At 43.2% G+C, this 22,500-nt stretch overlaps 1 protein-coding gene across 2 annotated transcripts in view; it reads right to left on the bottom strand.

Annotated features, from left to right (window-relative positions):
- otoa (otoancorin) overlaps positions 1-22,420 on the bottom strand; it is a 30,359-nt gene extending 7,939 nt beyond the window's left edge. The window contains exons 1-24 of one of the 2 annotated variants that reach the window (XM_083640714.1): positions 22,334-22,420; positions 21,326-21,405; positions 21,052-21,134; positions 17,131-17,152; positions 16,752-16,785; positions 12,256-12,394; positions 11,755-11,823; positions 10,966-11,156; positions 10,608-10,819; positions 10,389-10,463; positions 9,040-9,155; positions 8,693-8,835; positions 7,111-7,219; positions 6,019-6,243; positions 5,755-5,922; positions 4,475-4,615; positions 4,284-4,339; positions 4,074-4,194; positions 3,814-3,932; positions 2,832-2,976; positions 2,546-2,733; positions 2,368-2,458; positions 1,513-1,645; positions 1,174-1,367 (exon numbers count right to left, since the gene is read on the bottom strand). In XM_083640714.1, coding sequence (XP_083496840.1) covers positions 1,174-1,367; positions 1,513-1,645; positions 2,368-2,458; positions 2,546-2,733; positions 2,832-2,976; positions 3,814-3,932; positions 4,074-4,194; positions 4,284-4,339; positions 4,475-4,615; positions 5,755-5,922; positions 6,019-6,243; positions 7,111-7,219; positions 8,693-8,835; positions 9,040-9,155; positions 10,389-10,463; positions 10,608-10,819; positions 10,966-11,156; positions 11,755-11,823; positions 12,256-12,394; positions 16,752-16,785; positions 17,131-17,152; positions 21,052-21,134; positions 21,326-21,386 — 2,835 coding nt within the window. In that variant the 5' untranslated portion in view covers positions 21,387-21,405; positions 22,334-22,420. Of the gene's footprint in view, positions 1-1,173; positions 1,368-1,512; positions 1,646-2,367; positions 2,459-2,539; positions 2,734-2,831; positions 2,977-3,813; positions 3,933-4,073; positions 4,195-4,283; positions 4,340-4,474; positions 4,616-5,754; positions 5,923-6,018; positions 6,244-7,110; positions 7,220-8,692; positions 8,836-9,039; positions 9,156-10,388; positions 10,464-10,607; positions 10,820-10,965; positions 11,157-11,754; positions 11,824-12,255; positions 12,395-16,751; positions 16,786-17,130; positions 17,153-21,051; positions 21,135-21,325; positions 21,406-22,333 lie in introns of both variants that reach the window. The other variant, XM_083640713.1, reaches the window with a different exon arrangement.
- Positions 22,421-22,500: the final 80 nt, after the last annotated feature.

Consider the following 22,500-nt stretch of genomic DNA (forward strand, 5'->3'; position numbering starts at 1 on the left):
AGAACTCGCCATCTTCGGCTGCTCAGAGTCCTCTCTGAACTTTCCTACAGCTGTGCAACAATCTCTGACACAGGGGACAACTGTTGCCAAAAAACAAATTCTGAAGGAATGGAAATCTCCCTCTCCACCCTCTTTCCAATTGTGGTTGACGGACATGACCTCTGTTATACGCATGGAGAGACTCAGGTTTTAGTATCAGACTGTAATTCCTGTATATTTTGTACTCTGCACTTTTCACTTAGCTATGTAGAGCTATGTAGAGCTCTAACTCAGGTTCTCACTTTGCATTGTGTTTATATTTTAAATATGTTTTGTTGCACTATGTTATTTTTTACCCCTATTAGGACTATCTCTCTGCATACTTGCACTTTGTATTGTGTTTACATTTTAAATATGTTTTTGTTGCACTATGTATACTTTTGACCCCTATCAGGACTCTAAGCCTGTATCATCTGGCAGGGGGACTAACAATGGAAATCAGTCTTGTGACTGCAATTGTCGTGCATTTACATTTTTTTTAAATGTTCATTAATGTACACCTGTCCCCTATCGAACAAATAAAATGAATTGAATTGAATTGAATTGAATAGGTTCCTGAGAACCAATACACTTGGAAAGTTTGTGACTATCTGGGACCCGTTTTTGGTCTACCTCAACGAGGCTAGGGGTGACGAGTGACTCGCCCGGCTGGCTTCTCATAGACCCCTTGAGTGAAATCCCAAGTATACCATTTACAAGAACATATTATGTTCAGATAGTGCTTATTAAGCACCTTAGGTGGCTGGCGGCACCACTTTGTAATGTTGATTATATTGTTTTGTTTTGTTTTGTTTTTTCTTTCTTTCCTCTGTGTCTGAGCCTGTTTGTCTGTTTTGTCTTGTTTGTGTTCTATAAAAATTTAAAATATGAAAAAAAAAAGTAAAAAAAAAAGGCGTGGTTAAATGGTTAGCACCGTGCAATCTGGCAGGAAAAATTAGGGAATGCGCATGACCACGCCCACTAATAGCACCACGCCGCGCAAATTGAAGGCCAGGGGGACTGGCCTTGTACTGGTGCCTGGGTTTCTGTTCACATATGTCAACAAAAATGTATTCATTCATACCTCCTGCACTGCACCAGGAGAAAGGACCGTTCCCTGAATAAGCTGATCCAGGACGAGTGCTCGCACTGTACCTTAGTGGCTTTTTCTCGGAGCACAGCCAGCTGGTCTGAGCTGAAGTCATGAATGTCCCCAAGTGTCTCTACAGCAGTGGTGAAGGTTTCCACTGTCATCTTATCCAGCTGGGCAGGAGTCCAGTAGACGTTGGCCTCAACCAGGTCTTCAATCATCTCCACCGTGGGAACCTGATCCTGCTGAACACCGTCGGCTGAGACAGACAGAAGGAGAGAGCCATGTGTATCACCAAATGTGACTACGCTGTATCACCAATCACAAACAACAACATGCTGTAACACTGATTAAAGGATATACAAATACACTTGACTTGACAATACATGATGTCCCTTCCTCACTTTCTCTCTTCCTACGTGCACCAGAGGATTTGATGGAGAGAAGGAAGAGTTTCTTCCTCAGGGCCAAGAGATCTGAGGCGGGGGCGTAGGACAGCTTTTCCAACAGGTAAGAGAGGACTTCCTTCAGCCAGGACTAGCAGAGAGAGAGAGAGAGAGAGAGAGAGAGAGAGAGAAGGTAGAGATAACATGGAAATACAGGCATAAAACATGGCAACCAGAGGCTGACAACCAGCCTGTGAATCTTTATTTTTGGCCCACAGCCCTACTGAGCATTGTGTTTTTCTGCCATTCATGGCTATATTTTGAGTGGTTGGAAGATATAGAGAGCCAACGTGAATGTCACTTCCTGCTTCAGCACTGTACCAGAGATTTTCATCCGCCATTTTTTTCCCATAGACTTTTCGCAAAATGCTTATAAAAATATTTTTACTTGGTCAAACCAAACGGTTCAGATATATTTTGAAATGGGAGAGACAACATAACATTTCACTCAGAACAAAACCTTAATTTTTTTTTGCAGATTTAAAGAAAATATCTTTTCGATGTTTTTTGTTTTGTTTTGGTCCGAGTGAAATGTTATGGTCTCTCCCGATTCTAAATATAGCTGAACCGTTTGGTTTGACCAAGTAAAACTATTTTTTATAAGCATTTTACTAAATGTCTATGGGAAAATAAATGGCGGATGAAAATCTCTGGTACAGTGCTGAAGCAGGAAGTGACGTTCACTTTGGCTCTCTATATTGATGACAGATTGATGATGACATCGGGACACCATGAAGCGCATACAGTATACAGAACTGTATACTATACATCCATGCATAAGATGACAGCTTGGATTGTTGATAGGCTACACACCTTATAGCGCAGAGCACGAATGGTACCAGCGTCCAATATGAGGAGAGGACCCAAGGATTCCATAGTCTCAGTTGACCAATCAGATGGATCCCTGCAGATGATAAAATGTATCAGTCTTTCTCATTCTCTCCATCTCCCCAATAACTCCAATCTCCTAAAGTGTATGCCCTACCCATACGTCTGCTTTAGCAGTTGAATGAGTGGCACTCTGTGGCGTGGAGGTATTTGTCGGCAGGAGGCCATGGCCTTGAGGGTGAAGTTGAGGGTCCCGGGGGCCAAGAGGCGCAGCTGGGATGGGGGCAGCTCACATACGAGCGGGCCGAGGCTCGACACCTCCTCATCAGACAGACCGGATAAGTCTGTGCCCTGGAATCACACAATCAACAACTAAGGCTGCTGTTGCACACATGCACACTGAGCTCAACATGTGAAGTGACGTAGTGGGTTTGTATGCTTGCGTGTACATTGGCCAGGCAGCGCAGAGCTCTCTGGGCGAGCACGGGGCGAGACGGGGAACGGCGAGGCAGTGAGCTCATGTTCGCCTCGTTCTTCATCTTGTTGAGGAAGGCAGGACACACAGAGTCAGGCAGGTCCTTCACCTTCTTCGGCCTGGGAGAGGTGAGCAATGTTTTGTGCTTTATTTTGGAATTCTCTTACATACATCTGCAAGGACCACACACACCCATGCCACCATCTGTTTAGTTTGAACTCCACCCATCTGGCAGACGCTACAGGGCCACCTCCGCCCGCACCTCCAGGTTAAGAAATAGCTTCTTCCCCAAAACCTCTGCAAAACTGGATGGTGGAGGGGCAGATGATAGCTTAAGACGCAGGGAAGATATCAATAAGAGGCGTAGCGTAATGTCTGTAGCGTAAGTTTCGTTGTGACTGATATTACAGTACATGGAGGTCACGTGCAGGCTGGGTTTACCAAGGCTATACCCTCCCCCCCGCCCATGACTTGTCTGACTACCAATGGGGGCCTGAACTGCTTTGCACACTGTATTTGCACATTGATTGCTTTTTTTGCACATTACTATTTTACTGTTGCTAGTGATGGACATTGCATATTTGCACTTTGAACACTGAACTGCAGCTCTACCTCTACCATCTAGCACTGACTTTGCACATTGAGCCGCAACTCTGTTGTGCTGTTTACATTCTGCCAATCCTCTTGTTATTATTGTATTGTTGTATTTATTTTAATCATCTTATCATTTTAATGTAAGGCATTTTTTATTGCATCTATTGGAGTCAGAAGCTAATTTCATTGTACCTGGCTGGCACAATGACAATAAAGATATTCAATTCAATATTCAATTCAATACTCTATGTGAGAGTGAGTGAGAGAGAGAGAGAGAGAGAGAGAGAGAGAGAAAGAGAGACAGGGAGAAAGAAGGACAGGAGAGACAGAGTGAGAGAAAGAGTGAGGGAGAGAGTACTTACGGCAGCCAGATCAGCAGGAGTGTGGGAATCTCGTTCAGCTTGTCGCTTGTGATGGTTTGGAAATAGTTTGGTTTCTCTTTCTCTAAAGTGGTAAAAAGCTTTCGAGCAGCACAGCCCGCCTGAAAGAGTAGGTTATACAATATACATGTATTACTGTATAGGTATTTTCGTATACTATAAACATATAGTGTTGTGTGTGCGTGCGTGCGTGCGTGCGTGTCCATGTGTGTGTGTGTGTGTGTGTGTGGCCGCGCGTGTACCTGTGCTTTAGAGAGCCATCTTGGCGTCTCTGTCATGGCCTGAGCCATGTCCATGGTGTCATTGTCATCAACTCTCTCAATCATCTTACAGGCCATGCCCTGAATGGCTGAACCTAGCTTCCTGTCTCAGTCAATAACATTAGAAATGTAAGCATGTAAAGCAAAGACAGCAATCATAGAAAATGTGCAGAAAAAGCAGGTATGTCCTACCGAATCTCCCAAGGCCTGTTCTTTTTCTTCATCAGCTTTGCGACCAGGAAAGCTGCCTAAGGAGAAGATGGGAGAGAAACATGTTGATGCCCTTCATTCGCTTAACATGTTGATGCCCTTCATTCGCTTGAAAAGGTGTCAATAGTGAAGTGCTGTTGGCAGAATGGAGGGATTCTGGGGAAACGGGATACCTGAGCTCGGTTCCACTCTTTGCCCTCCACCTGGTCCAGAGAGGTGAAGTTAGCCTTGGCCAGGGTGTCCACAGACAGGCTGGACAGCAAGGGGCCTGGCACTTTCTGCACAAACTCTGAGGCCTTCATTCTTCCGCGCAGCTACAGGGAAACAGTTCATTGTGGTAAGATGATGCCAAGAGTGTAAGTTAACTTATCCTTTATTTATCCCCATGGGGAAATTCATCCTGTGCATTTGACCCATCCTCTACTAGGAACCTTCCTAGAACTAGGAGCAGTGGGCAGCCGCAGTGCAGCGCCCGGGGACCAACTCCAGTTCTTTCGCCAGTGCCTTGGTCAGGGCCACTGACAGGAGTATTAACCCTAACATACATGTCTTTAGGTTCTGGGCGGAAACTGGAGCACCCGGAGAAAACCCACACCAACACGGGGAGAACATGCAAACTCCACACAGAAAGGACCTGGGACGGACTGGGGTTCGAACCCGGGACCTTCTTGCTGTGAGGCAACAGTGCTAACCACTGCTCGGACTCCTCTCTCGACTTCCCTACAGCTGTGCAACAATCCCTGACACAGGGGACAATTGTCGCTAAAGAAACTCAATCTGCAGGAATGGAAGTCTCCCTCTCCACCCTCTTTTCAACTGTGGTTGGCGAACATGACCTCTGTTATACGGATGGAGAGACCCAGGTTCCTGAGGACCAGCTCACTTAATATTTGGGACCTGTTTCTGGCCTTCCTTGATGAGGTTAGGGGCGACGGGTAACTCACCCGGCTGGTCTTTAAGGGTCCCCCTTGTGTGAGATCCCATACATAGCGTCTCTTGCGGGCACGTAAGCACCTTGTGTGGCTGGTGGCACCACATCATGATATTGGAGTGTTGATGTGTTGTTTTTGTTCTTTGTTTTTGTACATGTATGTTTTTTTTCTTTCTTTTCTTTTTGGCGTGTCTGAGTTTGTTCTTGTTTGTTGGTGTTCTGAAAACTCTAAAACTACAAAATAAAATATATATATAAAAAAACTGTGCTAACCACTGAGCCACCAACAAACAAAGTTGGTGAGTGCACAAACTGCTTTTCTACCCACAGATAAAATTCCTTTGTCAGTCTCTCTGGATTTTGAGTATATGCTTGCCTTCCCTCAATTTTCTACAAATGGCAATCATCAGAATTGGTCCCGGAGTGACTTTAATCCCCAAACAGTAAAGGTTTTTAATTTGCCTGAATGAATAATAAGGTTACACCCTAATCCACTGCTCCTCACTGCTCTTTCTTACTCACCCCCTGCAGGAAGGCCTTCCTCTGCCCCCTGTTCATCTGCCTGCTGATGGTCTTCAGAGCCTCTTTACCCAGAACCCCAAGCTTCTGGCCTTTGACATTCTTGAGTAGAGAGGTTGGCACACCCTTCACAGCCGAGGCCATGGACATCAGCTCCTCCACAGACAGCTCCTGGCATGAGGGGAAAGCAGATAGAGAGATACAGTACGTGTAGTGGAGCACACCTGAGAGACACAAGTCACCCACAGGTTCTCTCTGCACTCTCACCTTCTTCCCCTCTAGCAGTTTCGCAGCCAGCCGCCGGGCTCGGTTGAGTCTCCATTTGACTCTGGGTCCCAGGGTTGCAAGAGCCTTTTTGAGATCAGAGGCGGAGAACTTGGACAGTTGGTCGGGAGAGAGCATGGTCACAGAGGTGCCCAGTTCACCTAGCAGCTCCGGATTGCCGGTGTCGTTGGATGATGACATCAAAGCTTTCACCAGGCGCCTTTTCAGCTACAGCCAGGGACGGGGAACGAGAGAGAAAGAGTAATAGAGGATAGCTTACACATAAATGAGCAAACCTACATAATTATGTATCTCTGTATGTGTCTCTGTTTGCATTTACTCTGACACCGTCAGCCTGACAGCATTCATATTTGGCAGGGGTCCTGAGCAGATGGTGACAGGGCTGGATTTTTGAATTAGGTAGTTAGAGCTGACTATGCGCACAAATGGCTAATTAGTGGCCAAAATGAGTGAACACAGGTTCAGCACCATGGAGAGATCCATTTGTTAGTTACTGACGGAGCGCCCATGAGCAGTGTTGGAACCAGCCAGGGACTGATGGAGCATAGTCTCGCTGGCCAGCCTCCCCTCCCTACCGTGAGGTAGGTCAGGGTCAGGGTCAGGGTCTCCATTGTGGGATTGCGATGGGCAGCGCTTGGCGGCGGCAGTGCCCTTGGAAAATGGTTTCCAACAATCCAACTTGCCATTTTCAGCGTGTAGCAACGAGCTAGCTTTTAGGTTTCTGCCGTTAGCTTGCTAGCTAGTTAGCGTTGTTGTTTTCACTGAGGTGGCAGGGCACAGCAGGTTTACAGCGACACACAGGGAGGAGGGAGTGGAAGCCACTCTGATTGACATGGTCGGAGCCAATGACAGAGCTTGTAATAAGCGGGGAGCGGACATCCGGCCGCGACTGAAGCAGTCGCTCCAATGGGAAGCAGCTGTAGAGCAAGGGAGGGCTTATCCCAGTTGCCTGTTCTTGTGCAGCCAGACGACTCTCACGGAAGGGAGAGACGGCTGGCCAGTGAGACTAATTTAGTCCTGGCTGTGTTGCTGCCTGTGATGAGAGAGAAATGGGAATGAAAGCAAGAGTGTCACCTTTCTGATTCTGGGGTTGTTGCAGCCGCCAAGCTGAGGTAGGAGTTGCTTGTTGAGGGTGGCACTCATGGTCGGGGGATCATCATAGAAACAGGCCAGCGTGCCAAGCCTGAGGCAAAGACAAAGATGAAGTGATGGCTCTAATGTTCTTCTCAGGATGCAAAGTAGGCCGGTATGGGATCGGCTTTCTAGAACGCCACTAACATCGCACGTCATCCCATTGCACTGCTTTGAATTTTGAATAAACCAATTTGGCCAGTTACAGCGAAATGTGTTATGAGACTTTAACTAAGATCTACAGTGTACAAAATCTTACTGTTTTTATACTAATTCATAGCCCAACATTCAAAATCCAACCATTTTAATGTGTTAATGATGTGTGTATTGCTGTGGTTAACATAGAACCACTGAACACACACACACACACACACACACACACACACACACACACACACACACACACACACACACACACACACACACACACACACACACACACACACACACACACACACACACACACACACACACACACACACACAAAATAAAATAGAATCATATGCATATGATGCGGTCACGGTACAATAGGTAAAAGGAAAACACCGTGACCACAAGACAGTGTATGTTTATCTGTCCACAAATTAAAATGAATACAAATATGAAAAGCCCAGCCTGATTTGTTTTGAAAATAGGTTATGTAAGGTAATCATGCATGTTAACAAATATGTGCAATACTGGCTGCCTTGTTGGTGAATTTATTTTCAATCACCTTATGTATGCGGATGATTTAGTTGTGTTCTCGCCGTATAGTGCCGGCTTACAACAGCTGCTTAACATATGTTCTCTCTATGGGGTAGAATGTGACATCCTTTACAATGCCAAGAAGAGTAACATTATGATTGTACGTTGTAAAGAAGACCGAGAGTAAATTTTTCCTCAGTTTTATTTGAGTGGCAGCGTCCTTGCAGTGTGCCACGAGATTAAATATCTTGGCCATTGTATCACTGATGATATGTCTCATGATAATGATATTACGAGACAGCGACGTAAACTGTACACCCAGGCAAACATGTTGATACGTAAATTCCATATGTGTACAGCTGATGTCAAAGTGTCACTGTTCAGAACGTACTGTACGCCACTGCTCACCTGTGGGGCAGCTACAGAAAAAGCAGCATGAAAAAACTTAATGTGGCTTATAATGATGCTCTACGACTCATGCGACTCCCTCGTTGGCATAGTGCCAGTCAGCTGTTTGTCACTATGGGTATACCCACACTAAATGCACTTTTGAGAAATCTCATGTACAGATTTATGTGTCGATTAGATGCCTCTGAACAGGGTTATTGTGGCCTTAACCAATCCTGCATTAAGCAACACCAGGTTCTATTCTCCCCTGTGGCGACATTGGAGAAAGAGCCTCTATGTTTTATGATGCCTTGTATTTATTTTAGTGTTGTCTTTGCATTTATAATGTATTTTTATGTATTTTATGTCTTGTCTTGTTTTTTATATGGACCTGCGCTTGTGTCTGAAATAAAGTTTGAATTGAATTGAATTGAATTGAATTGAATTAACACACCTGTCCACGTGCTGGGTGAAATTCTTCTTGTCCGGGAAGCACTCTTGGAGCCTTTGCAGAAACTTCTTGCCCAGGAAAGCATCTATCCCAGCTTCTCCACTGAAGGAGGATTTGAAGTCAGGTGACTGGAAGAATTCACACAACTAGAAGAAATAGAGTGAAAGAAACACTGTAGATCAAATACTGTAGATCAATAATCAATAGAGCTATAATACTAGATTGGTTGGCTATTGACAGACACACACACACACACACACACACACACACACACACACACACACACACACACACACACACACACACACACACACACACACACACACACACACACACACACACACACACACCTCTTCTTTGGGAGAAGACTTCACATCCTCCAAATCTAAGCGGGAGAGGTAGGGCCCCATCATCTTCAACGCCTCCATTTTCAGCCACATCATTCTGGGTGGGCAGGGTCTCGTCACTAGTGGAGGTTGTTACAGAATCAACAAAAAAACACAATACCTCAACAATACGGCTGTAAGTTATCTCCTATTACACTACACATACCTATTGTATGGAGAGTGATCATTTTATATGGAGAGCGGCCATGTTGTATGGAGTGTGATCATTTGATCATTTCAAAGTTGAGACAGGAAGGCATCACCACATTCCAAATAGGATTTAGGGGTAAGATGTGGGTCTGGGCTGACTAGATCCACATGCATTGAGAAGTATCACCAGCACAATTAGACAAATCACTGCCACATTGTGCCCCATAGAGACAATTCCTGGAGAAAAGTCACATGGTCTATATGATTTGCATGCTTTGAGGCTTGAAGTCCCATCCAAAGACATGCACAGGCAAACACTGAAAGACACATCATACTGCAGCGTGCAAATATGTATGTGTGCCACAAACATACACACATATCAGGTGTGGCGTCCCACAATGAGTCACATGACCAATGAGTCACATGACCAATGAGTCACACCCCTCTGCTGAACTGATCCGACTTACTGTTGTCCTCTTGCCCCTGCCGGTCGTCCATTCCCTTCTTTCTCTCTCTCTTCTTTTCTCCCCTGCTCTCCCTTGGCTCCCTGCCCTCCTCATCTGACACTCTCTCTTGCCTGTCCTTCTCCTCCTTCTCCTCACTGTCTCCATCACTCCACTTCTCCTCCTCCTTCTCCTCACTGTCTCCATCACTCCACTCTCCGCTCGCGTCCCTTACTTTTCGTCTGGGAGGCCGCCTGCCACTGCCACGCTCGTCTCTCCCCTGTCCATCATCTCCGTCCTTCTTGTCCTCCGACTTGTCCTGCTGTCTCTCCTCTCTTTCCTCTCGGCTCATCTCCCCCTCGCCCATCTCTCCAGCTTCTCCTTCCTTCCCTCCCCTCTCCTTCCTCCGTTTCGGTGGTTTTACTTTAGAGGGCTTTTTCTTATTCACTGGTCTCTTCTTTCCTTCATCCTCCTTTCCCTCCCTGTCGTTCTCAGGCCCCGCCCCCTCTTCCCTCTCTCCTTTGTCTTTCTCTGGTTTGACTGGGAAGAAAGGAATGATAAATCAAATATAATAATGTTGTTAATAATCAGACAATATATATCATGATATGAAATCATGGAGAGACCATGTTGTTGGAGTGCATAAATATCATCCACTCAACTGACAATAACTACTAATAATTGTTTCTTTTAAGTGGCTAGGTTAGCATTTGCTCTTACCAGGACGCTGTGACTGTGGCTTTCCTGTTGGTCTGGGTGGTTTGGGACCTTTTGGTGTGGACGGTGTCTGAGCTGCTGTTGAGCCGGAATGTTGTTAATAATCAGACAATATATCATGATATGAAATCATGGAGAGACCATGTTGTTGGAGTGCATAAATATCACCCACTCAACTGACAATAACTAATACTAATTGTTTCGTTTAAGTGGCTAAGTTACCAGGACGCTGTGACTGTGGCTTTCCTGTTGGTCTGGGTGGTTTGGGACCTTTTGGTGTGGACGGTGTCTGAGCTGCTGTTGAGCCGGAACTGGATATGGGCTTTCTAGTGCAGTTGAAGTAGTGCTGGCTGACCTGCTCCTTTAGCCAATTTTTGACCTGAAGCCTCTTGTCGTCGGGCAGGGAAGCAAACACTTCCTTCAGCATCTTCATCCTGGAAGCAGCAAGCGTTTGACAGAAAGAAAGCGTGTTAAAAGATGTGGTGGTGTCATCACAGCATTACACATACACCCACACATGACAGCATGACATATTATATCACACAAATACACACACAGTTGCACAAACTACTACACTCACATCTTTTTCATGTGGCGACGCTGTATCAAGGGAGGCAAGTCCATGTTTGGAGGCATGCTCTGCAGGAGAGGTTTGGCTGCCCCCAAAAAGTCGTCATAGTCATCTTCGTCCATGTTGTCTCCACCCGCCATGGTCAGAGTCTTCCAGGAGAGAGGGGCCACAAAGGCCTGCATGTAACATGCAGACGCCGCCTGGTGGGGTTAGAGACACGCTAGGTCAGATGAGACTGTCAGAGAAGAGCAGTAATGAAATGTCAGTTCATGGGCTCTAGGGGCTAGACCTAGGGTTAGCCTTGCTAACTGGTTCTGGGAAACCTGCAGTTTCTCCTTTAAAACCTTGGTCAGACCTCCGTACCAAGAAGAGATGGCATAATCAAAGCAAGAGGAAACAAGAGTTGGCTAACAGAAAAAGACTGGCCTGGTCTAGAAAAGGGGCTTTTCTGGCCAGAAGCTTAGTTCGGCCAATCACCTTAGTAAATTGTTTTTAGGGCCATGGTATCGCCTCCTAAGCTACTGTCTAGGTGGCAGCCTAAATAGCTGACTGAGTTTGTACTGTGTGAATGTAACTGTTAATTATTTTCATGATTGTATTGCTTTTTTATACCTGTTTAAGACCAAGGACTACAATGGAAATAAGTCTTGACTTTATTGTGCTTTATCCTTGATGTTATTTCTTGTTATTCCTTGAGATTCGTGTCTGTACTTTGTTTAGTACATTGTATTTCAATTTGTAACCGTCAAATAAAATCAAATCAAATCAAATCAAATGGGATGTGTGAGGAGCACTGACAGGAGAGCTCCTCCACAGCTTGATCATGCATCGAAGATTGCTGCAATTCCACATCTTGCTTGTCATATCCTACAAAGAGAGAAAGAGAGAGAGACAGAGAGAGAGAGAGAGAGAAAGAGAAGAGATACAATGTATTCTGGGCAAGGCTGCTATTTAAACAATGTATAAATAATTTATTTTAACTGATCAACCATTAGCTTTATGCAAACAGGTCTATAGGATCCCAAAACATCACTGAAACATCAATTTGCAAGTCATGAGTGAATGAATCTTGTAGATGTTCTTATAAATGTTAATGTTGTGTGTGTGTGTGTGTGTGTGTGTGTGTGTGTGTGTGTGTGTGTGTGTGTGTGTGTGTGTGTGTGTGAGTGTGTGTGTGTGTGTGTGTGTGTGTGTGTGTGTGTGTGTGTGTGTGTGTGTGTGTGTGTGTGTGTGTGTGTGTGTGTGTGTGTGTGTGTGTGTGTGTGTGTGTGTGTGAGAGAGAGAGAGAGAGAGAGAGACCTTTTTGTCAGACTCGTGAGAGGGGACTCGGCTATCTGAGTCCCTGCTGGTGTCCACAGGAGAGAGCGAAGACAGGACGTTGGTAAAATCAGAGAGCAGCATGCTGTTCTCTGTGCCCACTGCGGCCTCTGTGCCCATTCTGAGACAGACAGGACAGACAGACAGGACAGAGGGTAGGACAGACAGGACAGAGGGTAGGACAGACAGACAGGACAGAGGGTAGGACAGACAGATAGGACAGAGGGTAGGACAGACAGGACATAGGGTAGGACAGACAGACAGGACAGAGGATAGGACAGACAGATAGGACAGAGGGTAGGACAGACAGGACAGAGGGTAGGACAGACAGACAGGACAGAGGGTAGGACAGACAGGACAGACAGACAGACAGGACAGAGGGTAGGACAGACAGACAGGACAGAGGGTAGGACAGACAGATAGGACAGAGGGTAGGACAGACAGACAGGACAGAGGGTAGGACAGACAGGACAGACAGACAGGACAGAGGGTAGGACAGACAGGACAGACAGACAGGACAGAGGGTAGGACAGACAGGACAGACAGACAGGACAGAGGGTAGGACAGACAGGACAGAGGGTAGGACAGACAGGACAGACAGGACAGACAGACAGGACAGAGGGTAGGACAGACAGGACAGAGGGTAGGACAGACAGACAGGACAGAGGGTAGGACAGACAGACAGGACAGAGGGTAGGACAGACAGGACAGACAGACAGGACAGAGGGGAAGATAACTGCTGAGAAGAGGTGCAAGACACAGAGCTTTTTTTTCTTAATATTTTCATATCCGGGGAATGTCGACTGAGCACACTTGCACTTTTTCAGTAACACGCCTGCTTCACACAGTTCACACCTGGGAGCTGCCCAGTAAAGTTCCAGTCTTTTGTACACTGAGCGGCTCCACTGAAGCAGCTGGGGGTAAGTGCCTTGCTTAAGGGCAGCTCGGCAATGATTGTTCCCCTCCCCCAGTTTCTCTGCCGGTCTAGGGATTCCAAACCAAGTCATACCAACTCATATCGACTTTAAGTGGGTGTGATATGGATCTAAGAAGGCTTTTTGACTTTGAGAGAAAATTATGGAGTTCAGTGTTTCAATGCATCGACTCCACAAATGCCCCTTTTTTACCCACATGCAGGAAGAAGTACGACCGAAAAACAAAAGGAGATGCAGACGTGAGAGGCGAAGATCCAAATATGGTGGTTTCCACGGAAACAACGGTAATAAACATTTCCTCGAAAGAACTCTCTGGTGACCAAATGTCCCTTCTTGCCAAAGGTTTATCATTTGTTCTGACTAGTGGAACTAATATTTTTGGCTTAAAAGTGGACCTTTTCAAAAGACATTTCTTTTCACACAATTCTGTCCCTGCCTCCACCTATATACTTTTTATATTGTCAATATCCGATTAGACCTGCCTTTTACACTCTTCCTAAAGTGCATAAATCACTTTCAAATCCTCCCGGAAGGCCTATAGTGGCACAAACTAATTCTCAGACACTGCCTACGTTTGTCAAGGACTCTACTGATTGTATTAATAAAATATCTATATATATAAATATCTCCCTGATGATGTCTTCCTTATGACATTAGACGTCACAAGTCTCTACACTAACATCCCCCATGATGAAGGTTTGGAAGCCTTACATTTCTTTTTAGAGTCTCGAGATCATACAGTTAATCCTCCTAACCATTTTATTATTGACTTAGCAGCCTGTGATGATGTGATGAAATACAACTATTTCTGTTTTAACAATGCTTTCTATTTACAGACCTCTGGGGCTAGTATGGGCTCGATCTGTGCCCCGAATTATTCCAATTTGTATATGCTTTTTTTTTTTTTTATAACTTCATATTTAATCATAGTATGAATATATATGCACCTAGATTGCTTAAATACTATAGATTTATTAATGACATCTTCTGTGTGTTCCAAGATGGTTCCAAGGTACCCATGAGGACTTGAATAATTTTGTGATTTTATTAAATGGTTTTAAGAATAATTTACAATTTACTTGTGAATTTAGCACTGTAAAAGTTAATTTTTTGGACATGTGGGTGATGGCTAAGGATGGATGTCTTTCCATAACTTTATATCGGAAGGAGACCCATAGAAATACAGTACCTTGTTATTAGCAACGAGCGCACACCCCACCCCTCTCAAAAGAGGCCTACCAAAGAGCCAATTTTATAGAATCAGAAGGCTCTGTCACTCTACAGAGGATTAAAGAAGAGAAAGCTGGCGACATGAGATCCACATTTTTGGCACGGGGCTACACAATTGACTGTGTGGAACTGGCTTATAATAAGACAGCATTGAAGCATTCTAGGTCTGACCTTCTGAAACCTAGTCAGAAAAAAGCCCTTTTCTGTTACCTGCTCCACAGTCTATTCTCCCCATTCCCATTTTATTAAAAAAATTTTTTTGAAACATTGGCACATTTTACAATCTGACATGGAACTGTCCGACACATTTAAACATCCTCCTTTATTTGTAAACAAACGGGGCAAAACATTTAAGAGATCATCTGGTTTATGCCACCTTCTCTCAGAGGATCCCACAACAGAGTCAGACGCTCCTTGCTCCTCTGGAAAATGGTAAATACCGTTGCGGGAGTTGCGCTCACTGCCATAATACTTTTAAGACATCCTCCTTCCAGCATCCTCATACCGGGAAAATATATATGATAAAGAGCCTTATCAATGCACCTCTACTCATGTGGTTTACATGATCCGTTGTCCGTGTGGTCTTGCTTACGTCGGCAAGACCACACGCAAATGAAAACAACGCATAAGTGAACATTTGCCGTAATGACAAGAGACTACCCCGTAGCAGTCCATACCTGTAAAAAAAAAAAAAAAAAAAAAAAACTACTAACCTAAACTAAACTTGTACCACTGTTCCTTCAGAATTTGTGGTTGTCATAGACTGTGCTCCATAGTTGATTGCTCTATTGCTGACAAAAATGTGTTATTGTAAGTCGCTTTGGATAAAAGCGTCTGCCAAATGACATAACGTAACGTAACGTAACGTAACGTAACGTAACGTAACGTAACGTAACGTAACGTAACGCAACGTAACCTGTATGAAGCATGATATTTCTTCCCTACCTTCTGTGGCATTGAAAGGGTTGCCCCGCCACCTAGGGGCGGGGATCATGACCTGTTACTGAAAAGAAGAGAAGCCTTTTGGATTTTCAATTTACAAAACTTATCGCCAAAAGGCCTAAATGATGAACTCCTTTTGAATGTCATGCTCTGATTTGTATAATTATTATTGTTTTCATATAGCTTACGGTCTGATTTAGATCATCCCTCTTGTCTTGAGTGCTATTTTGGTGCATTGGCGTGTCTCACCACACCCCCTTATAATTATGCAAGCACCTAAAGCCCTTCTGACATGACATATGAAGGTTATGATTACTTATATATTTTCTGTATTTCAGAGCCATTTACAGCTGTTACAGAACTCTTCTTTGTACCTATGCTGTATACCTTTGTATGTTCTTTTTACCCTATTTCACTGGGAATTGTGTTTGAATATTTTTTGTCAATTTACTGTAATTGTAATTGTGTGACACCTGCAGTGTTAGTGATTTGCACTGATTTGCTCCATGGGTCTACTACATAATTGCCTTGCTCCCATTGGATGATTGTTGTTTTCCTGGTTCCTATTTAAACAGGTTCCAGTCTTTGTCATACCATATGCCAGATGAAGGTCGCTTGACTGAAACGTTGCATTTATTTAATAAAAGTCTTCTTCAAGTGGTAGTCAGTGTGCGGGAGTTTTCCTCTTCAACTGATCCTGCTTCTCCGACGCACCTGACGTACACGGTTGTGCAGAGATTTCCTCTCTTTGATCAATGCATCGACCCCCAGCCAGCAGCCACTGCTGAACAGCCAGTGGAATGGTGGGTGTCCCATAAGAAGGAAGAATAACCATAAGAGGTTTAACTTCTTTTGTTTTATCTTTATACAGGGGGAGTCTCACTGAGAGCAATGCTCTCTTTTTCAGGAGTGCCCTGTTCACATTAACACCTGGAAGCTGCCCAATACAACCACAGTCTGATCTGAGCAGCTCCACTGGAGCGGTTGGGGTTAAGGGCCTTGCTCAAGGGCACCTCGGTGGTGGTAATGCGGGAGGGGCAAGCGCTGCCTTTTCACTTTCCCCACCCAGATTTATCCTGCCGGGCCCGGGGATTGAACCGACAACCTTCCGGTCACAAGCTCGCTTCTCCAACCATTGGGCCACCACTGCCCCGAAATGATAATGTCGCTCTCAAACATTAAGTGAAGGTTTGGTCATGATCAAACTGAGGTGAATGCTTTATTCAGAGGAGCTCTCTCTCTCTTTATAACCAGGCTGTCATATCACTTAATATAGATCAGAAATAATCATCGGTAATGCAATTTGTGCCTCCTTTAGGACAGTAATCAAGCACAAAACAGGGACACACACCAAAAAACACAAACACTTACCTGGTGGTCAGCATCATCTTGGGCACCTGGTGTCCTGTAACATACGAACCCTCCGTATTTTTATGTTGCACAATTAAGACACATCAGGACTGGCTTTAGTATTTGCCTGTGACTCATATTACAGAGGGACTCATATTACAGAGGGACTCAATATGCAAACACACACTCACGCACATTCACACACATAGGACTGATTGTCAACACTGAATTAGCTGTGACTCATGTTACAGAGGGGTTCAATAGGCATGCAAACACATGCTTTCTTTCTCTCTCTCTCTCTCTCACACACACACACACACACAGACACACGCATGCATGCACGCACGCTCGCACAAATGCAATACAAATGCAATCCACACAACAACAGCAAAACTCTCACCCATTTTCTGGCATTGCATCATCTGTGGAGAGAAAAGGCAGCATCAGCATCTGTTCAGATGTGATGGGCAATACATTTTATTGTTGAATGTCTCTTTTCTGGTTAGGAAAAATCTAATAATTTGTCAATTACATTTGAACAATACCTTCTACTTTGGCACTATGTGAAACTACTTCTGGGATTCTAGTTTCCAAACCAAAGTCAAATGTAAATCGTGGATGAGTTTCAAATGACATCAAGGTCACCAACCCAACTAAACTGCAGTGTGGAATCTTGATGGCAAAGCTCTGGTGAATGACTGCTGGTCCAGGCTGCAGCAGCTACTGACATGAAACTGGTTTTGAAAGACATCCTGGTGTACAATCATGTTTGTTTGAAAGGACACGCCCTCCTGGTTTCCTAGACCATTTCTGGTCAATTAGGTTTGTCATAAACGGTCATAAACGGTATGAATCTTGGCTGGGGGGAGGGGTATTTTGGGCTTATATCAAGGATTTGCACACTTAAGTACCTACAGGTCATTTCTGGCCCTGGGGAAATTAAAATTGCACTCTTAACAGTTAACACCTTCGAGCCAAACATGGTAAATTAAATTTTTATAGGAAACCATTATAAACTGCAAAAAAGTGCTACTTTTGGGCCCTCAGCCACTTTTTTTTTTACAAAAAGATTTTTTTTTACGTGCGTCCTGGTAGCTCAGCTGGTAGCACGCATACCACGAAGGCTCGAAGGTCCCTTGCCGCATGTCATCCCCTCTCTCTCTCCCCACCTTTCCTGTCTGCCTACTGTCCTATATAAAACATAAATGAAGGCAAAATGCCCAAAAAATAATCTTAAAAGAAAAAAGGCATTTCTTTACTACTTCCTCCAGATATTCTGGACTTAAGGCTTGGCAATTTGAGTTAAAGTTATAGTTTTTAACTTAACACACCCTTTTCAGCCATTTAATTTCAGCCAATTCATTAATTATTAATTAAACTCAATTTCCCATTGAAACACAGCAACAACAAAAAAGGTGACATTTTTCGGCCTCCAGACAATTTTTACAAAAAGCATGGATATCATTATTTTCACCGGGCATATTTTAGGTAATGCCACCAATTGTACGATTTTGATTACATCATTTTGATGACATCATAATGACATCATCATCTTCAATTGATTCCTATACCAACAATTTGGAAAACACGGTGGAAAATGGTAACAGTTCAATCTTAAAATTGGAAGCCTTACCACCAAAATGCCCGGTGGAAGTAATCAAATGCATGCTTTTTGTATTACATTTTTTAAATAAATGCTGGTGGGCCCTTTGCAGGTTTTTTGGGCTATTTTTGGACTATTTTTCTGCTTTTTGGGACACTGCACAAAAAAATCCAAATCTATCAAACTCAATGATGCTACTAATCTTTTACATAATACCACACTGAGAAAAAAAAATCATTAAGTCCAAGGTCCAATGCACCTTTAATTTATTTATCTTTTGTACTGTTTCAGAAATCGCAGTTTATGTTGTATGTTTTTTCAGTCTTCATAACTTTAACACCACATATAGTATACATCAGGTCCTTGAGTTACTTCTGCTCTCACTCACAAAGTCAAAATATAAGTGGTGTGATGTATAGTTTTTGAGATATTAACGTTTGTTTGGCACAACTCATACTAATCAACTGTTGCAGTGCCACCCGGAAGGGCTCTTTTGTTGTTGTGATGTTATGCTGATTCGTCCTATAGGCTAAAACGATTATGATGAACGCACTGGTAGCTGCAACAGGTAGGTCTCAGTAAGACAAAAATATGGTAAAGACTTTTCAACTCTGCAGCTGACATCATTTACTTTGACTAATACAATGCTCACAATAAATGTTTGTCTTCAGGCCATTTGCCCACTCTGGCTATAAAATATGTTTTTTTTCTCAAATAGCAGGTAACTTGGATTATTTGACTACACTTATCAATAATGAATGCAATTTCAATTCCAATTCACTGTTGAATATAAAGGTGTGCTGAAATTCTTTCATTCCCAAGAGTGATTTCCCCATATTCCCACCAGCCAAGGCCTAGGGCAACATGAGGCCGACGTTATGGGTAAAAAATCTTTGCACAGCCTCAGTGTGATGACAAAATACTGGGATTGGAAAACTGTAGGCTGAGAGAGAGAGCTATATGGCAAACATACACTGACTATAACTAATAATGGCTGCGTTTCCCAAAAGCTTCTTAGCGCTAAGAAGCTTCTTTAACCCTTCTTAAGGCTCCCGTAAGAAGCAAACGCGTTTCCCAATTGCTTCTTAGCCTAAGATGATCTTTCGTTAAGAAGGCATGCGTTTCCCAAAAGCTTCTTAGCGCTAAGAAGCTTCTTTGACCCTTAAGGCTCCCGTAAGAAGCCAACACGTTTCCCGATTGCTTCTTAGCCTAAGATGATCTTTCGTTAAGAAGGTTTTGTAAGAAGGGTCTGGGGTAGGGATGTTCATCAATTATCGAAAATCGATAATCGATCGTTAAGGATTGGAATCGATCCTGTGGCATTTGGATCGATTTTTTAATTATTAAAAAAAAAAAAAAAAAAAAAAAAATTTTTTTTGACTAGGTTTGGGTGGAATTCGTTCCTCCTCGCCCCACTCCATTGCACTGAGCCGACTAACGTGAGGTGGAGCTTCATATAGTCTCTAGTTTTCTGGCTGGGCACGGGCCTTTGTGCCAACAAAACTGTTTTAAACATGGGAAATTCACACCGGCATGCGCCGGGGACAGCAGTGTTGGAGAGGAGACACATTGAAATAAAGAGTTCATTGAGGAGAACACGTTGTCTTTCGTATTTTCTGCCATAGGCATTCATTTTGTAAAAAAAAAAAAAAAAAAAAAAAAAAAAAAAAAAAAAATTGAAAATATTGAAAATTTTCTAAGTATTAATAAAATCGATGATCGATAATTGATCGTTAATATTCACCGATTATCGATTTTGGAAAATTTTCAAAATGAACATCCCTAGTCTGGGGCATTCTTAACACCTTCTTAACGACGAAACACTCATTCAGCCGCGTCAGGCAAAAGGAGATAATAATATAGTGTCCACTGTTGTGTTTTTCCCTTTTTCCTTTCTTTCATGCACCCTGTAGTGTTTAAAATTGGGGAACACTTGAAAATCTCTCCTCTATGTAATATGGTTACTTGTGTTTTAAATGTTTTACCGTAGGCTATATTCCTCTAATCAGAATGGATTCCTTTTATAATAAGAATGTTGTGGATTTACTGTATATAGCACCTTTCACAGAACCCTTCTTAAGAGCCTTCTTTAGCGATGTGTTAAGAAGGCTGTTAAGAAGGCGTTTGGGAAACACTTCTTTGTTTGGAGCCTTCTTAACTCCTTCTTAACTCCTTAAGAAGCTTCTTAACTCCTTAAGAAGCTTCTTTGTTGGGAAACACAGCCAATAGCTAATAGTTAACAACTTCAACTCATGTCTACAGCTGTATGTTGCACACAGATGTTACACTCTGGAATATAGCCATAGACTTCAATGTAGAACATTTTTACATTGTTCTCATATCCACAGACTTTTCTGAATCTGCATTTGTTATTTGCATTAATTTGCTCTCTATTGTTGTATGTATATGATGTACATTACCTTCATTTTACTTGACTTACCTATTTCTTCTATTCTCTTCCTGTACTAGAACTAAGCATACTTGACTTCCTTGGCATTGTCTGTTAATTGCTGCTGTGGCACCTGAACTTCCCCAAAGGGATCAATAAAGTGCTTATCTTGTCTTATGTTGAACTTGGTTCGTGAGACAGGCCCCTGGTCCAGAGTACAGTAGATGGATTCATTTTAAGAGACCAAAATAGTTGTCTTACATATTATTTCCATTTGAGACATACAGTAATCTCCCTCTCTCAAACAAAGTGATTGCACAGTCACCTACCATTTTTCTGACCATATGTCTGAAGCCTGGTGGTGGGGCTGGGAAGTTCGGTTTATGTTCAGGCATCATATCTGTGGGCTTAGCTGATGCACAGAGTAACAATACAAACACACACATGTACACACAAACACATGCACACATGCATCCACACACATAGGAAGTCAAGTTAATATACAACTTTTGTCAGGTAGCCTATTTGGGTTCAAGGAGATTCCATCTTTCTGATATTAACCAGGTAGGAGGATAAGATGTATCTGATGGCGTTGCTGCTTACCCGAGGCTGCGTAGGTTATGATGATGAGTAGGAAGACAATTGTTCCCCCCTTAGGAGCCATGGTGAAAAGGCCAGCCTGTCTGTTGGAGATGTAAACATGATGAGATGAGTATTTCAAAATGTGTTATTATAGGAATGAGAATAATTTTAACAAACCATTATTTTAGATTCTGTGTATCCATGACCAAAACATGCACAGGTACAGCATACATATTTAACAACATATAACAGCCATAGGCTATGTTAGGATTTTATTACTGGTTGTTATGTCTCCATGGCAGCCAGCTGTATGTAACTAGTTTTCTATCATACGTCCTCTGAGAATTGACTGTATGTTCATACTTGCCTAGCTACCACTTTGTTACCATTGGGAGGCTCCATGGGGGTTTGAGGATAACAGGTTGAGGGAAAACAGGCTCTGTGATCTACATGTTGTGCTTTGGAATAACATGTTCTATTTCTCTTTGTCGCCCATCATTTCTGTTCAGACTTCCTTGAAATCTTCAGTCTTCCTCAAGGATTTGCATGTTTGCATAGTTTGCCTTCACCTTGTTTGCCTTTGAATGATTTGACTTCTCATTTGAATATGCCCACATATTCCACAAACAATTGTATAACCAACAATACTTTCCGAAGAGGTGCGGAGGATACATCCAACAAATTAAAAAGCGTCTCCTCCTTGTTGGAGCATAATCATCATAAATCACTGTATAGTTACTTGACATTTTAATGCTTATGCCTGCAATATAACGATATAACATCTTTAGTATTGATGTGGCTGAGAGTTAGCTGTCATTTATCAAAAATTATACATTAAAACACATGCAGAATACACATGAAAGGTATCCAACAATGTTACTGTTTCAAGGTAAATGCATAAAGGATCAACAACAAATCAGAAAGACTGACAGGGCAACAAAAAATAGAGGTCTCTTAAACCCTGAGAGCATAATTGATAACATCTCACAACATAACAAATAAAAAATATAAAAGTAAATAATTACTCACAGAATCTGCTTTGCTTCTTGGCTATTGAGATTCTAGCAGCAAAAAAGCGGTGCGCCACAATGTGAGGAGGATACGCGTCTGTCCTCCGTCTTTCTCTCACATCAAATGAGAGCTGGGTGTTTACCTGTCCTCCACTGAGTCAAAACAGGTGCATGGTATCAAAGCAA

Source organism: Poromitra crassiceps, assembly GCF_964638095.1.
Source record: "Poromitra crassiceps genome assembly, chromosome: 1".
In the NCBI taxonomy this organism is placed as follows: domain Eukaryota; kingdom Metazoa; phylum Chordata; class Actinopteri; order Beryciformes; family Melamphaidae; genus Poromitra; species Poromitra crassiceps.